This window comes from Scyliorhinus canicula, chromosome 17, assembly GCF_902713615.1.
Source record: "Scyliorhinus canicula chromosome 17, sScyCan1.1, whole genome shotgun sequence".
In the NCBI taxonomy this organism is placed as follows: domain Eukaryota; kingdom Metazoa; phylum Chordata; class Chondrichthyes; order Carcharhiniformes; family Scyliorhinidae; genus Scyliorhinus; species Scyliorhinus canicula.
The window spans coordinates 55,166,082-55,182,254 of record NC_052162.1 but is presented as its reverse complement, the minus strand read 5'-3'; the positions used below and the strand labels follow the sequence as shown (position 1 = coordinate 55,182,254).

The 16,173-nt window shown below is 49.9% G+C and overlaps 1 protein-coding gene across 5 annotated transcripts in view; it reads right to left on the bottom strand.

The window, feature by feature from the left end:
• si:ch73-335m24.2 (protein eva-1 homolog C) overlaps window positions 1–15,180 on the bottom strand; it is a 46,148-nt gene extending 30,968 nt beyond the window's left edge. For 2 of the 5 annotated variants that reach the window (XM_038775589.1, XM_038775593.1), the window contains exon 1: window positions 14,908–15,178. In XM_038775589.1, the coding sequence (XP_038631517.1) occupies window positions 14,908–15,010 (103 nt within the window). In that variant the 5' untranslated portion in view covers window positions 15,011–15,178. Of the gene's footprint in view, window positions 1–14,907 lie in introns of all 5 variants that reach the window. The other 3 variants (XM_038775592.1, XM_038775590.1, XM_038775591.1) reach the window with 3 other exon arrangements.
• Between the last annotated feature and the right edge of the window lie 993 nt (window positions 15,181–16,173).

Genomic DNA, 16,173 nt, shown 5'->3' with positions numbered 1-16,173 from the left:
GGCTTCACAGCGCCAGGGTCCCAGGTTCGATTCCCGGCTTGGGTCACTGTCTGTGCGGAGTCTGTATGTTCTCCCCGTGTCTGCGTGGGTTTCCTCTAGGTGCTCCAGTTTCTTCCCACAAGCCCTGACAGTCATGCTGTTATGTGAATTGGACATTCTGAATTCTCCTTCTGTTTACCCGAACAGGCGCCAGAATGTGGCAACTAGGGGATTTTTACAGTAATTTCATTGCAGTGTTAATGTAAGCCTACTTGGGACAATAAAGATTATTATTAAAAAACCAGGACAATATTCAGGCTTGAGCTGATAAATAGCAAATAAACTTCAATCTACACAAGTGCCAGGCAATCACCATCTGCAACAATAGAGAATCTAATCACCTCCCTTGACATTCAACGGCATTACCATCGCAGAATCCCCCAATATCAACATCTTGGGGGTTACCATTTTCCATAAACTCAATTGGACCAGTCATATAAATACTATGGTTCCAGGAGCAGGTTTGAGGCTAGAAATTCTGCCACAAGTAACTCACCATTTTTAAAATTTATTGTGGGTATTGTTACTTACAACCAGGGGCTGCACAGTGAAATAATCAACCCAGTCTGGTCTTTTAGGTTCAAGCAGGTGTCTCGCAGGACACTGCCTCATAGCTACTAACTCACAACAAGCTCTCACACCAAAGTGTTCCAGTTGTCTATTGTTTGCAGGATAATCAATGCTACAGGTTTAACTAGCAATCTTAGCAAGGTATACGCGCATACGCGGTGATTAATAGTACATTGACAGATTCCCCTCTTTTCCTTGAGTTTGGAAAGAAAAAATTTAAAGAACATTCTTTTGAATCTAAACAGAAATGCCTGATCCAATATTTTCACATTTATGAATCCCAGAATTCCTTTATCTAATATACTACAAAGCGAAGACGAGCAGTATCTCCGACAGCAGCGCACCCCTCCCCGATGAACTCAGTGCATTCTATGCTCGGTTCGAGCAGGAAACCATCAATCCGCTGTCGAGTGCCCCAGCAGACCCAGATACACCCATACCCATCGTCACAGCTTCCGAAATCAGATTGGCCTTCCTGAAAGTGAACCCTCGGAAGGCGACGAGTCCAGACGGGGTCCCTGGCCATGCACTCAGAGTCTGCGCAAATGTGTTCGCAGACATCTTAAAGCTGTCCCTACTTCGTTCCGAGGTCCGCACCCACTTCAAGAAGACCACCATCATACCGGTGCCAAAGAAGAACCAGGCAACTTGCCTCAATGATTACTGTCTGGTGGCTCTGACATCGATCGTAATGAAGTGCTTCAAGAGCTTCGTCATGAACTACGTCACTCCATACTCCTAGGGTTGCTGGGTCCACTGCGATTCGCATTCCGCCGTAACCGGTCCACAGCAAACGCCATCTCCCTGGTCATACATTCAGCCGTGGAGCATCTCAACAACAACGACTCTTGCATCAGCCTCGTATTTATTGACTACAGCTTCGCCTTCAACACCATAATCCCAGCCAAGCTCATATCAAAGCTCCAAAACCTAGGACTTGGCTCCTCTGCATCCTCGACTTTCTGACCCATAGACCACAATCAGTAAGAATAAACAACACCTCCTCCACAATAGTCTTAAATCCAGGGCCCCGCAAGACTGCACACTTAGCCCCCTACTACATTCACTATTCACACACGACTGCATGGCAAATTTTGTTTCCAACTCCATCTACACGTTTGCTGACGACACGACCATTGTGGGTCAGATCTCGAACAATAATGAGTCAGAATACAGGAGGGAGATAGAGAACCTAGTGGAGTGGTGTAGGCAAAAATCTCTTCCTCAAAGCCAACAAAACTAAAGAGCTGGTCATTGACTTCAGGAAGCAAAGTACTGTACACGCCCCTGTCAGCATCAACGGGACCGAGGTGGAGATGGCTGACAGCTTCAAATTCCTAGGTGTGCACATCACCAAAAATCTGACCTGGTCCACCAACGTCAATGCTACCACCAAGAAAGCACAACAGCGTCTATACTTCCTTGGGAAGCTAAGGAAATTTGGCATGTCCACACTGACTCTTACCAACTTTTACAGACGCACTATAGAAAGCATCCTATCTGACTGCATCACAGCCTGGTATGGCAACTGTTTGGCCCAAGACTGTAAGAAACTTCATAGAGTCGTGAACACCGCCCAGTCCATCACAGAAACCCACCTCCCATCCATTGACTCTGTCTACACCTCCTGCTGCCTTGGGAACGAGGGCAGCATAGTCAAAGAACCTCCCACCCAGCTTACTCACTCTTCAATTTCTTCCAGCAGGCTGGAGATACATAATTCTGAGAACACACAAAAACAGAATCAAAAACAGTGTTGTATATATCGCATATGAGATGTAATACGGTAAGGCTCCTGTATTACAGGTACAGATCCCTGCCTGCTGGCTCCACCCAGTAGGCAGAGTATAAATGTGTATGCTCACCGAGCTGCAGCCATTTCGGCAGCAGCTGCAGGAGGCTACACATCTCTGAGTAATAAAGCCTCGATTACACTCTACTCTCATCTCGTCGTAATTGATAGTGCATCAAACAGCTTCTTCCCCGCTGTTACCAGACTCCCGTTATGGACTGACCTGATTAATACTACAGTCCTGTATGGTTCACCCGATGCTGGTGTCTAGTTACATTGTGTACATTGTGTTGCCCTGTTACATATTTTCTTTATTTTTCTTTTCATGAACTAAATGATCTGTTTGAGCTGCACGCAGAAAAATATTTTCACTTACCTCGGTACACGTGACAACAAACAGATCCAATCCAATCCAATGCTGGTGTAAATGTCGATCTTTGGAAACCTCAGAAAAATGTTCCCATTGAATCGCGCCCATATCTTCTTGCCAAAATGGTCTCCCTGATGACATTAGGTGATGCAGTAGGGCTCACCGAATCCTCTCTGAAACCTTGGCTTTAATAAAAACCTTACTGCCTGCATGCAAGGCAGATGGGCCGAAAAAGTAGAATTAATGCCGGTCCCTTCTAAAGCATCTGGAACTCCATTCCTAACAGTACTGTGGGTGTACTTAGAACACCTGGACTGCAACAGTTCAATTGATTATCTCATTACCATCTTCTCAAGGGCAATCAGGAATGTGGAACATTGTTGGCCTAGCCAGTGATGCCCACATCCAGACAGCCAGTAAAATAATTTTTAAAAGACACATTCTTGACAGGCCTTGCCATGCCAACTGCTACCCCCCCCCCCCCCCCCTCCCCATCCCCCATCCCCCCATCCCCTCGGTCTCTCAGACACAATGAGTGAGATTCTCTGACCCTGTGTTTCTCGGCAATGGGAGGCAGCGCGCTGTTTGTGACAGCGGGATTCTCTACTCCCATAGTTCTCAATGGGAATTCCCATTGAAGCCATCCCAGGCACACATTCTCCTGTGTGCGGGGGTGCGCTGTGGGCGGGACCAGAGAATCCCGCCACCAGCGAACGGCCAGAGTGTTGAAACAAACATCCGTGCCTTCATCATGCTGAGGATTGATTTCTCAAATGTTCAACTTGCCAACTTTCATCCTGTTATGACCAGCCCCAGGGTGGTGTTCCCCAAAAGTTATTAATCCGGGTGAGTCACCTCAATTTGTCACCGTCCGACTAGGATACCCCCTAAATGTCACCAATCCGGGGGGAGGGGGGGGGCTCCATGTCTTTATTCAACTCACCCTCTGCTGATAACAACAACGTTTAATATAACAAGGTTTGCTTTCCCTTGGATAACTTTTCCAGGCCCAATAGTTATGTTCAAAAGCAGCCACATTGACCGAGCTTTCTTGAGTTCCGACATTGTAAATTTATTAACTATTAATGGTAGGGGGGGGGGATGGTAAAACATGCGCACCTAAAGTCTATGGATTAAGGATACGAATTGCATCCATTAGTAAGTAAATATATGTTTTGAAGTTATACATAACAGTTTTTCAGTTGTGCGGAGTAGATGATGGCGCATTGCGGCTGTTACAATTGTTTACAGTATAGTTGGTATCTGCTGCCAATCTTTGGTTCAGGTGAGCTGTTGTTCGGTAATTTGGTACAGATTTCAGTTCTTTTCCAACTGACATCCTTCTGGTGGCTTATCGACTTTCACAGAAAGAGAGTCCGTTTTAGATGTTTATGCAACATTTCTGTGTGGCAAACATTCATCTATTTTTCTCAACACCCAGGCTGACCGACAGACAGACAGAACAGCACAGGCTGGAACAAGCAGGCTTTTAATAATAATAATCATCTTTATTGTCACAAGTAGGCATACAATAACACTGCAATGAGGTTATTGTGAAAAGCTCCTGGTCGCCACATTCTGGCGCCTGTTCAGGTACACAGAGGGAGAATTCAGAATGTCCAATTCACCTGACAGCATGTCTTTCAGGACTTGTGGGAAGAAACCGGAGCACCCGGCGGAAACCCACGCAGACACGGGCAGAACGTGCAGTCCTCACACAGATAGTGACCCTAGCCGGGAATCGAACATGGGACCCTGGAGCTGTGAAGCAACAGTGCTAACCATGGTGCTACAGTGCTGCCCACATGCATGGGTATTCCAAGAGGACCAAAATGTACCATGCATTTTACCCAGGGTCTTGGAGATGGGAAGGCCATTATACCCAGGGTCTTGGAGATTGGAGGGCCATTATACACAGGGTCTTGGAGATTGGAGGGCCATTATACCCAGGGTCTTGGAGATTGGAGGGCCATTATACCCAGGGTCTTGGAGATTGGAGGGCCATTATACCCAGGGTCTTGGAGATTGGAGGGCCATTATACCCAGGGTCTTGGAGATGGGAGGGCCATTATGGCTTTTGTCCTTCCTTACGAGAGGTTGAACCAGGCTTTGGATGATTGTACAAGTGCCTTGTCTGAAAGCACAGGGAGGGGTTCCATTGTTCCTTAGAGAAACCCCTTCCAGCTATTCCTATCATTGACTAGTCATGCTCAGCCATTTTTGGTGTCTGTGGGCGCCATCTAACTAAATTGGAACAGAGTCCCATGACAAACGCATTTAGCCGGTTATTTCCTGGCACTTGCAGTGCCGAGAAAAATTGACTATCTCTCGGGTCTTTGTTTCAGTTCAATACCTCAGTAGGGGACGCCCCGCCTAGGCCACATGTAGTCCCGTTTCCTGCTCCGCTCCACTCGCCAGAACACCACAGTACAGGAAGAGATCGGAATACCATTTGTAAATGCCGTCTGATCTCTCAACCCCCATACCCGCCCCACATCACCAAGAGGGGTGTCCTCAGGCACCCCCCCCCCCCCCCCCCCCCCGCACCCCACCTCTCACTCGCAGGGCGCACCCTGGCCCAATGGCCGCCACAAGAAAATGCCAGCCTGGCACTTTGCCACTGCCAGCCTTTCGCGGCCGGCGCTGGGGCGGAGAATTCATTTCTATGCACAAAATCGGGACTGGCGTGGGTTCCCCGATTCTCCAGGCCTCGAAAAGCGGCGAACACGGAGAGCATACTGCGCCACAAAACACCTACGTGTGGCCATTGCTGGTGGCCTGCCCCGCCATTCTCCGCCCCCGACTGACCGGAGTTCCAATGCCGTGGATCTAATATGATCCTGCCGGTCGGGATACTAGCGTGGCTGCTGCGGACTCACTCCGCGGCCACCCTGCCCGGGGGCGGACCGATCGGAGGGGAGGGGGGGTTTTATATGCGTCCGGGCAAAGTTCGGGCAGGTGGTCAGGGTCAGGGGCGCGCCCCAATCGGGGGATTTATTTTTAGTGTCCTGCTCCGCGATCTGAGTCCGCCATGGAGCATGGCGAGGCCGCTGGAGGCCGCCTTCGTGCACATGCGCGACCTCCGTCTGGAAGTGTGGGGGCCCGTAAATGCAGCAAAAGCTGCCAGTTTTACGTTGGGTCCCTGCCAGCTATCTGCAGGGCTCGGAATATGTGGCCCTTTCATGCCAGTTTTTCTGGCATGCAAGTCCATCGTTTTTATGACAGCGTGGGGACATAGTCCCAAAAACAGAGAATCCAGCCCCTCAATAGACTTGCCCCACCTTAACTACAGGGTCATTTATAACCAAGCTTCCCAGCTCATTCCCTCTGCTCCTCTGAAACCACATTGCTGCTTGAGTTCAATCAGAGGATTATATTTCAACCAATATGCCCGTTCCAATTGAAATGCTCTCTCTAACCCTCTCACAAAGCCTGCCTTTCCAACCAGGCCTCCTCTACAATTGAATTCCTGCTCAGTGTTTAACTCGCAGCTTCTGAATTACTCGGAGATATTCTCTTACATAAGCAATGATAAGTCGTCGTAGCCTGTGGTAATAAAGTTAATAGAAGGGAGAGAGATTTTTGAAAAAAAACATCCTGATTTACAATATTCTTGTGTAAATTAATTTTACTTAAACGCTGAACAGATCAAATCTAAAGACCACTAATGCAGCAAATCTGAAATAAAAACAGAACATTTTGGAAACGCTCAGCAGAAGAGATGACATCTAAAAGAGAAAAGATAGGTTATTGTTTTGGATGTGATTCCTCAGCAGAAATAATCTCCACCCAAAACAATCTATTCTTTCCTTTTAGCTATTGAGGAACCTGTTTTTTACCAATGTAAAAAAAACATTCTATTTAAAGGAACTGAATGATAAATGATGGCCTTTCAAGAAAAAAGCTATGAATTTTAACGAATGTGTACTTAACTAGTGTTGCATTTTAAATTTTCTACTCCCTCGGCCCTGAATTATTTTTCTGATCTGCAAAATAGTAATTTTTTAAAATCTGAACGGGATATGGAAATATCAGATGAGTGGGAAGCACGTTCACAGTGTTTCCATGGAAACCAGCAGTCCACTGGAGAAAGCTCTCGTCATTCTCCACACAATGTTTGTTTTTTCATTTCCCCAGCAGCTGCAGCTGGCATGTAATGTTCCCAAGCAAACACGCGCTTGGATACAATGGACATTTATACTCTGATTTGTCTCCTCTGCATGCCATCGATTGCCACAAAACCACAACCTGATACTTGCTCAGGCCGGCTATTTTCTTTCTGATTTCCACCTATCTTTCCCCTCTTTTTGAGAGGCTGAGTTTTATATAATTATAGAACTGTTAGTGTTGGAGGCACATCCAACCCGTCCCTGTGCCAGGGCTATCTGCTAGTTCTTTCCCCAAATGCTTTGGGTCAAATTTTCCACTCCCATCAGTGGCAGAAGCGTAGTAGGTGTGGACACTAAATTTGGCAGATGGAATTTTCGCAAAATTTATTAGAGGCTGTGGCGCTAACAATTGTACACAAAGACTCGAATCGGTACAAGAGAGGCTTTATTACAGTGAGATGCTATTCCTTCGGCTGCAGGTGTAGAATGGCATCTAAGGGAAACTTATGAATATTTATACTGCTCCCTGTGGGCGGAGCTAGCCGGCAGGGGCTTACCAGAAAACCTGTAATACAGGTACTGTCGTACATCCCCTAATGCAAGCACACACATATATACAGTGGTAGATCACCACATTCACCCCCTGTAAAAATGAGTCCGGCGGGGGTGAAGTGAAACTATAATACATAAACATGATCTAATTACAGAGGGGGGAAAAAAAAGAACCAAGTGTCCATCGGGCAACCCGGTGCCCATCACAGGTTGAGTCGGACTGGCGGTCGGACGTTCCATTGTGAGCGACGCAGCAGTGGTGGCGACGTCTGCACAGGCGGTATCGGCGTCGAGGGCGTAGGTGCTGGCGCTGTTGGTGCTGGCGGTATTGGTGCTGGCCAGTGGCTGGATGACTCCGGGAGTGAGCCAAAATCTTCCATGTCATCTAGTGTGGGCAGGGGAACGAGGGATGGACCTGGTGGGGCTGAAGTCGGGGGCGCCGGGGAAAAGGAGGGTGGCGCGTGGGTAGGGAAGAGTGTGGGCATGGGGTCGGCACCCGAGGGAGCCAGGTCCCTGAGCGAAACTGTATCCTGGCGGCCATCGGGGAACTCCACGTAGGCATATTGAGGGTTCGCGTGGAGCAGGCGTACCTTGTCCACCAGAGAGTCTGCCTTGTGGAGTCTGACATGCCTACGAAGAAGGACCGGCCCTGGAGCTGCGAGCCAAGTCGGGAGCGACACCCCGGATGTAGACTTCCTAGGGAAGGCAAAAAGACGTTCATGGGGTGTACTGTTAGTTGCGGTGCACAGCAGTGACCGAATGGAATGGAGCTCGTCAGGGAGGACCTGCTGACAGCGAGCGGCTGGGAGATTCCTGGACCAGAGGGCCAGCTGGACGGCCCTCCATACTCTCCCGTTCTCCCTCTCTACCTGCCCGTTTCCCCGGGTGTTGTAGCTGGTCGTCCTGCTGGAGGCGATACCCCTGCTGAGCAGGAACTGACGCAGCTCATCGCTCATGAATGAGGATCCCCTGTCACTATGGATATAGTCGGGGAAACCGAACAGAGCGAATGTGGAATCAAGGGCCTTGATGACGGTGGCAGACGTCATATCCGGGCATGGGATGGCGAAGGGGAACCTAGAGAATTCATCGACCACACTAAGGATGTAGGTGTTGCGGTCAGTGGAGGGGAGGGGCCCTTTGAAATCCACGCTGAGGCGTTCAAAGGGGCGGTCTGGCCGGTAGAAGTGCGGCTTGCACACCGCACAGACCTGGCAGTCTATGGTAACTGTCCGTACTTCCTTGACGGAGTAGGGCAGATTGCGGGCTTTGACCAGATGGTACAACCGAGTGACCCCCGGATGGCAAAGGCTCTCGTGCAAGGCACGGAGCTGGTTCACTTGTGCGCTGGCACATGTACCTCAGGAGAGGGAGTCTGGCGATCGTTGAGCTTGCCGGGGCGATACAGGATCTCGTAATTATAGGTGGAGAACTCGATTCTCCACCGCAAGATTTAGTCGTTTTTGATCTTGCCCCGCTGCGTGTTGTTAAACATGAAGGCTACCGACCGTTGGTCAGTGAGGAGAGTGAATCTCCTGCAGGCCAGGTAATGCCTCCAGTGCCGCACCACTTCAACGATTGCCTGGGCCTCCTTTTCAACAGAGGAATGTCGGATTTCGGAGGCATGGAGGATGCAGGAAAAGAATGCCACGGGTCTGCCAGTCTGGTTTAGAGTGGCGGCAAGGGCGACATCTGAAGCGTCGCTCTCTACTTGGAAGGGCAGTGTCTCGTCTACTGCGTGCATCCCGGCCTTGGCTATGTCTGAGCGAATACGAGCGAAGGCCTGTTGTGCCTCGGCTGTGAGGGGAAATTGTGTGGACTGGATCAGTGGGCGGGCCTTGTCCGCGTATTGTGGGACCCACTGGGCGTAGTAAGAAAAGAACCCTAGGCATCGTTTGAGAGCCTTGGGGCAGTGGGGGAGGAGGAGTTCCATGAGGGGGCGCATGCGGTCGGGATCGGGCCCCAGTAGTCCATTTTGGACTTCTCCTTGTTATAAGTGAGGTTGAGGAGAGATGCGGTGTGGAGAAATTTTGCAAGGCTGGCGTCATGGTCCTGCTGGTCATGGCCGCAGATGGTGACATTGTCTAAGTACAGAAATGTGGCCCGCAGTCCGTACCGGTCAACCATTCGGTCCATTTCCCGCTGAAATACTGAGACCCCGTTAGTGATGCCGAAGGGAACCCTAAGAAATTGATAGAGTCGACCGTCCGCCTCGAAGGCAGTGTATGGACGGTCCGATTTACAGATGGGGATCTGGTGGTAGGCGGATTTCAGGTCAATTGTTGAGAAGACCCGGTTTTGTGCAATCTGATTGACCATATCAGATATGCGAGGGAGGGGGTAAGCGTCGAGCTGCGTGGACCGGTTGATGGTTTGGCTGTAGTCCACGACCATCCTGTGTTTCTCCCCAGTTTTAACCACCAGCACTTCGGCTCTCCAGGGGCTGTTGCTGGCCTCGATAATACCCTCCCGAAGCAGCCGCTGGACTTCGGACCTGATGAAGGCCTTGTCCTGGGTGCTGTACCGTCTGCTCCTGGTGGCGACGGGCTTGCAATCTGCAGTCAGATTGGCAAAGAGGGAGGGAGGGTCAACCTTGAGGGTCGTGAAGCCGCAAACGGTGAGGGAGGTAGGGGTCCGCCGAATTTGAGGGTGAGGCTCTACATTGGAAGTCCAGGCCCAGTAAAAGTGTCGCACAGAGGTTGGGGAGAACGTACAGGCAGAAACGGTTGAATTCAACACCCTGTACAGTGAGTTTGACCAGACAGAAGCCCCGGATCGGGACAGAGTGGGATCCGGAGGCCAGGGAGACCCACTGGTTGGCGGGATGGACCGCGAGGGAGCAGCGCCTTATCGTGTCCGGATGGATGAAACTGTCCGTGCTCCCAGAGTCGATGAGGCAGGAGATCGTGTGGCCGTTGATAAGCACCGTCGTAGAAGCGATGGCCAGGTTGCGAGGACTGGATTGGTCGAGCATCATGGAGGCGAGTAGCGGGCGATCGACCGAAGAGTCTGACGAGTCCGATGAGTAGCGGGAGCGACCCGGATCCCGTGGTCCAGTTCCGAGGGGAGGACAGAATGGCGGCATCCAAAGTACCTGCGGGGAAGAAGATGGCAGCGCCCATGCAGCGCATGTTACGGGGGCGGGGCAAGATGGCGGCAACCATTGAGCAAATGTTGTGGGGGCGGGGCAAGATGGCGGCGACCATGGAACGCACATGGAGTCGGTGGATGAAGATGGCGGCACCCATGGTGCACACATGGCGGGGGCGGCGAAAGATGGCGGCGCCCACTGATCGCACTTGGAGTCGGGGAAGGAAGATGGCGGCGCCCACTGATCGCACGTGGCCCAGGAGCAGCGGACGGCAGGGCCCATTGCACGATCGGCTGAGGCGAGGTGGAGAGTTCGGGCGCGATAGCGGCAACTGCGCGGGCCGGACACACCGCTGCAAAGTGGCCTTTCTTGCCACAGGATTTGCAGGTTGCGGTGCGTGCCGGGCAGCGCTGGCGGGGGTGCTTCTGCTGACCGCAAAAGTAGCAGCGGGGACCCCCAGGGTGCACAGTGCGGCAAGCAATGCAGGCAAACTGCGCGGGAACGGCCCCAGTCGGGGGGGTCGGTTGCGGGGTCCACGAGGGGTAGGATGGATGGGCCATGCGGCGGGCGGGGTAGGATTGCACATTGCGGGAAGCGGCTGTCATTGAGAGCGCTAAAGTCTTTGTTGCCGCAAGGTCGAGAGCATCCCCTTCCAGCATTCGTTGCCGGATGGGGTCCGATGCAATACCCGTCACAAAGGCGGGTATGAGGAGATTCGAATGTTCCATGGCCGAGACGGCCTGGCAGTCGCAGTCCCGTACTAGAGGGATAAGGACCCGCCAGAAGTCCTCAATCGACTCACCCGGTTGCTGAACGCGAGTGGCGAGTACATGTCTCGCAAACAGAGTGTTCGTCGACTGGGCGTAATTCTCTTTGAGAAGTTCCATGGCCCGGGCGTAGTTAGGCGCGTCCTGAATCCTGAATTGTACCTTCCGAGCCTCCGATGGTGTAGAGTCCGCTGAGGTTATGTAGGCCTCGAAAACTGCCAGCCAGTGGTTAAAGTCTTTCCTGGCTTGCGGCGACTGCGGATCCAGCAGCAGGCGATCGGGCTTAATTCTGATGTCCATGATGTTGGAAAATCTCACTGTAATAAATTGTGGCGCTAACAATTGCACACAAAGACTCGAATCGGTACAAGAGAGGCTTTATTACAGTGAGATGCTATTCCTTCGGCTGCAGCTGTAGAATGGCATCTCAGGGAAACTTATGAATATTTATACTGCTCCCTGTGGGCGGAGCTAGCCGGCAGGGGCTTACCGGAAAACCTGTAATACAGGTACTGTCGTACATCCCCTAATGCAAGCACACACATATATATAAAGTGGTAGATCACCACAGAGGCTCTGGCTGAAAACCGGCGTGTTTCTCGCCAGGAACACAATTGAGTTTTCAGACCTGGGGCAGGATTCTCCGTTGGCTGACGCCAATATTGGGCCTTGCGATCAGGTGGAGAATAGCTCCCGATGGCGAAATCACGGCAGGCGCTGGTTTGACACCGAATCGCGATGTTCCTCTTTGAAAAAGGCGTCGATGCGACGCACGGCGCGCACAGTTGAAACACCGTTAGCATATCATTAGTGGGCCCACCCGCGATTCTCCTCCTCCAATGGGCCGAGTTCCAGATGGCACGGTCCACCTGTGCTCTAACAAATCTTGAACCTGGTGTGAGAAAGAGAGAGAGGGTATACGGACAGTGTCCAGCATCGTCATACATTGCTGACAGCCATGCCGCTGGCCGGGGGGGGCTTCTGCCAGGGCTGGGGGAAGTAGCCGGGGGTGGCCAGGAGATAGGCTGTGTGGTCGGGGTGGACGGGTACGCAACATTATTACCACAACCGACAAGGCAGACATGCGGCTGTGCATGCCACTGACCGCCTGCTTTAAACCTGGTGTGCTTGGACATATAGGTGACCCCCCCCCCCAAGGCATCCCCCTGGGTACCCTCTGACTGCAGCTGACCCATCAGCTGTATGGGCGCTCCAGCACAACCTGTCCTATCTTTTCAGCTCCTGATCAGTGTGTGTGGGGGGGGGGGGGGGGGGGGGGGGGGGGGAGGGGCTGTAATGTTTAAGCGTGGTTGCAGCTTGTCAGCCCTGCAAGTGTCCATCACGAACCCAGCGATTCCCGCACCGTTTTCCGTGGGTTTCAATGGTGTTCCACGCGGTGCCGGTGCTAGCCCCTCACCGGTAGCAGAATTGGTGCAGGTGTGGCACTGGTTTTTCTGACGTAAAACTCCACGAATTCTCCGTTGCCGTCAGCACTTAGACTCAGAAACAGAGAATCTGGCCCCAGATTTTCTGGCACTTAGTGCACAGAAAATATCCATAGAATGACATTCCCTTGTCTCTATAAAATACTTGGCTTATGTTGTCACTCTGGTGCAATGGGGACTGATAGAACCAGTAGGGAGGCACCACAGAGATGCGGGCACCATTTTTAAAGGGCACCCCAATCTGCATTTAAAATAAGTTCCCCCAACCCATCCCCACAGAGTGCTGTCAGACCACCTGAGATTGTTCAGCATTTTCCATTTCTGATTAAAATCTTCACTGACTCACTGTATTTGTATATAGTAGCTCTGAAATATGCCTCGAAAATCTGCAGGGCCTGCCCAGCATCACTACCTCCACCACTGTAAACAATGGCTGCACTGTGCACCACCTACAAGACACACTGTGGCAATTTGCCAAGGCTCCTTCAGCTGCACCTTTCAGACCCACAAAATCTATCAACCAGGACAAGAACAACAGGCACATGTGAACACCACACATTAGAGCTCCGCTCTAAGCCACACAACATCCTACCTGGACATACATTGTCAATTCTTCAGTGTCACCTTCCCTAGCTGTACCTGTGGGAATAAGCACATCACGCAGAATAAAGCAGCTGAAGAAGGTGACAAGTCTAGTCAGGAATGGGCCATAAATTCTGGCCTTTCCAGTGATGTGCATGTCATATGATTTAATTTTTTTAAAACATTGCCCGCGGTATTTAGTGTCAGATTCTCAAGTCATCACTGCAGACTAGGGAGAGATGTGAAAGGAGGTTTCCGTTTCGTGCTTTGGGTGGAAATAAACATTGGTCGTCAAGTAATGAGTTTCTAATGTTGAAAAATAGAAAGTAAGATCAATGAATTGTATGCGGGTGGGTACGGATGGAGTTCTGGAGTGGGGAAGTGGACTCAAATCTAAAGGATTTAAGGTTAAATTTCCCCATCGCTGATCTCAGCAACGATGACAGGTATTGCTAGTATTGCCTCCTGTGTCCCAGGAGTACTATCTAGGAAAGAACCTCAGTCAGTGTTTTCACCCATTGCTTGGGATTTTCCACTTCTCCAAACATCTCCTTTCATATAAAGAACTTGGCGGAGAATTATGGGCTGGTAGAAAGAGAAAATCATAGAATCCCTACAGTGCAGAAGGAGGCCATTCAGCCCATCGAACCTGCACCGACCCTCTGAAAGAGAACCCTACTTAGGCCCATACCTCCCACCCTATCCCCATTACCCCACCTAGCGTTTGGACACTTAAGGGCAATTCATCATGGCCGATCCACCTAACCTGCACATCTTTGGACTGTGGGGGAAACCCGAGCACCCGGTGGAACCCCACGCAGACACGGAGAGAAAGTGCAAACTCCAGTGACAATCTCCACAGTCACCCAAGGCCGGAATTGAAACTTGCCAATGTGAGGCAGCAGTGCTAACCACTGTGCCACCGTGCCACCCTGATATCCTGACATATTTCTTTTATCCAAAGATATAAATCACTCCCCAGTCACCAGAAAGTGTGCATATTTGAAAACAGAAAGTGGACAGGATCATGCACAACTGTGACACCTGTACACATTTCCAAAAATATAAGATACTCCCAGTTCACACCCAAGTGATACACTGCATTAACACAAAATGTGTGCATGACGAGCCTCTTTTGCTGTTTGGAGAATTCCTTGACCAGAAAACGTAACTTCAGTTAGTAACTAATTTAATGTGACACACCTCTGAATGCAAACATCAATATTATTTAAAAAATCACATTCTTGAATATTCCCACAGATTTTTTAATTTGTAAAGTATTCTGCTCTTATGGCAATATTGACTTTTCCTTAGTTTCTTAATCTACATTGTGAATCTTACTGCATTCTAAAGATAAAAACAAAGCAGAAACTTTATCAGATAATAATCACCTGAAGAAGGAGCAATGCTCCGAAAGCTAGTGTTAGAAACAAACCTGTTGGACTTTAACCTGGTGTTGTAAGACTTCTTACTGTGCTCACCCCAGTCCAACTCCAGCACCTCCACACCATTATCAGATAATGTTAGATGACAAAGGCCCTTCAGCTCAAAGAGTCCCTCTGTCTTCCCATTACAGAATCGAGCACTAACCTGAGAAATCCGGAGTGGCTTCAAACTGACCCCAGAGATAAAACCAAAACAGTATGACAAATGAGAATCCCACTTGACATCTAAATTGTTTCAATGTAATCATATTGAAGACTTGATAAGGCTTCTGAGAGCTTGTATATTTTCATTCTATTGGGTGAATTATCATTTCAGTTTTTCTATCGCATTTGCTGTCAGGCTCCAAGCAGCTGTGATGTTTTCACTGGTAAACTGATGAGTTGGCAGCTTGTTTTCTGACAGTGTGGTGGTACACGGGACTAGACACCAACTATTTGTCATATATTAGATCATGGCAGCTGTTGGTAAACAGTGTCACAAGGCAAAATTTATAACAAGTTCAATGCCACCCTTTGCTGAACGCTCTGCTTCTTCCTGGGATGTTGTTGAATGGGCATAGGCAGCCCTCACGAACCTTGTCTGAGCGGCTATACTGTGGGTGTTGGCACGTTATACAAGCATAAAGAGCATAACAGCTGAGCCCTATTCCCTCCTCACAATTATCCACACAAATACATTTTCTAGCAGGAGTCAATTTATAATCTTAAAAAGCAGGAACGCTTACTGATCCCACAAGGCAAGAGTGGGATGTAAAACATTGGATGTAACAAAGGTTCTGATGAAAGGTCATCGACCTGAAACATTGGACTGAATATTCTGGTGGACAAGGGGACCCTGACATCAGGCCCATAAGCGAATCTGCAGCCTGCCCATGAGCTCAATGCACCCACTGCAACCTTCCAGGAAATGGTCACCTAATTGGCTGCTACAAAGCTTGCTGTGCAATCAAGGACAGTGGTCAGGATCTTGAGGCTGGAGGCCCAATCAACAACCTGCAGCCGAGGACAGCCGGCTGCTCCACCTGGAGAGGTAGGCGCTGCTGATGCTGATAGGGCAGCCTGTCAGGATCCTGTTTGCTGTTTTGTGGTTTAATTTGTGGCCTAATCTACACTGAGAGGTTTCCCACTCCAGATGAGTGACTGAGGTCTGATACAGGTAGCTTTCTTCAGAACTACTTTATTTACATTATATTCCTGACAAGCTAGGAGGTAAGTACATCTCTCTTGTGTACAGATTATTCCCACTTTCTACCAAGTGTTTCTAGCACATGACTGTTGTTGTCGCTGTTCCATCATGACAAACCCACACATTCCCTGCAGAATAATGGATTTCTCATGCTGCCTAGTTTTAATGTTACAAAGGCTTTATCCTGCCTTGTGGGAGTCATACATTGATGGAGTAGATGTAAAT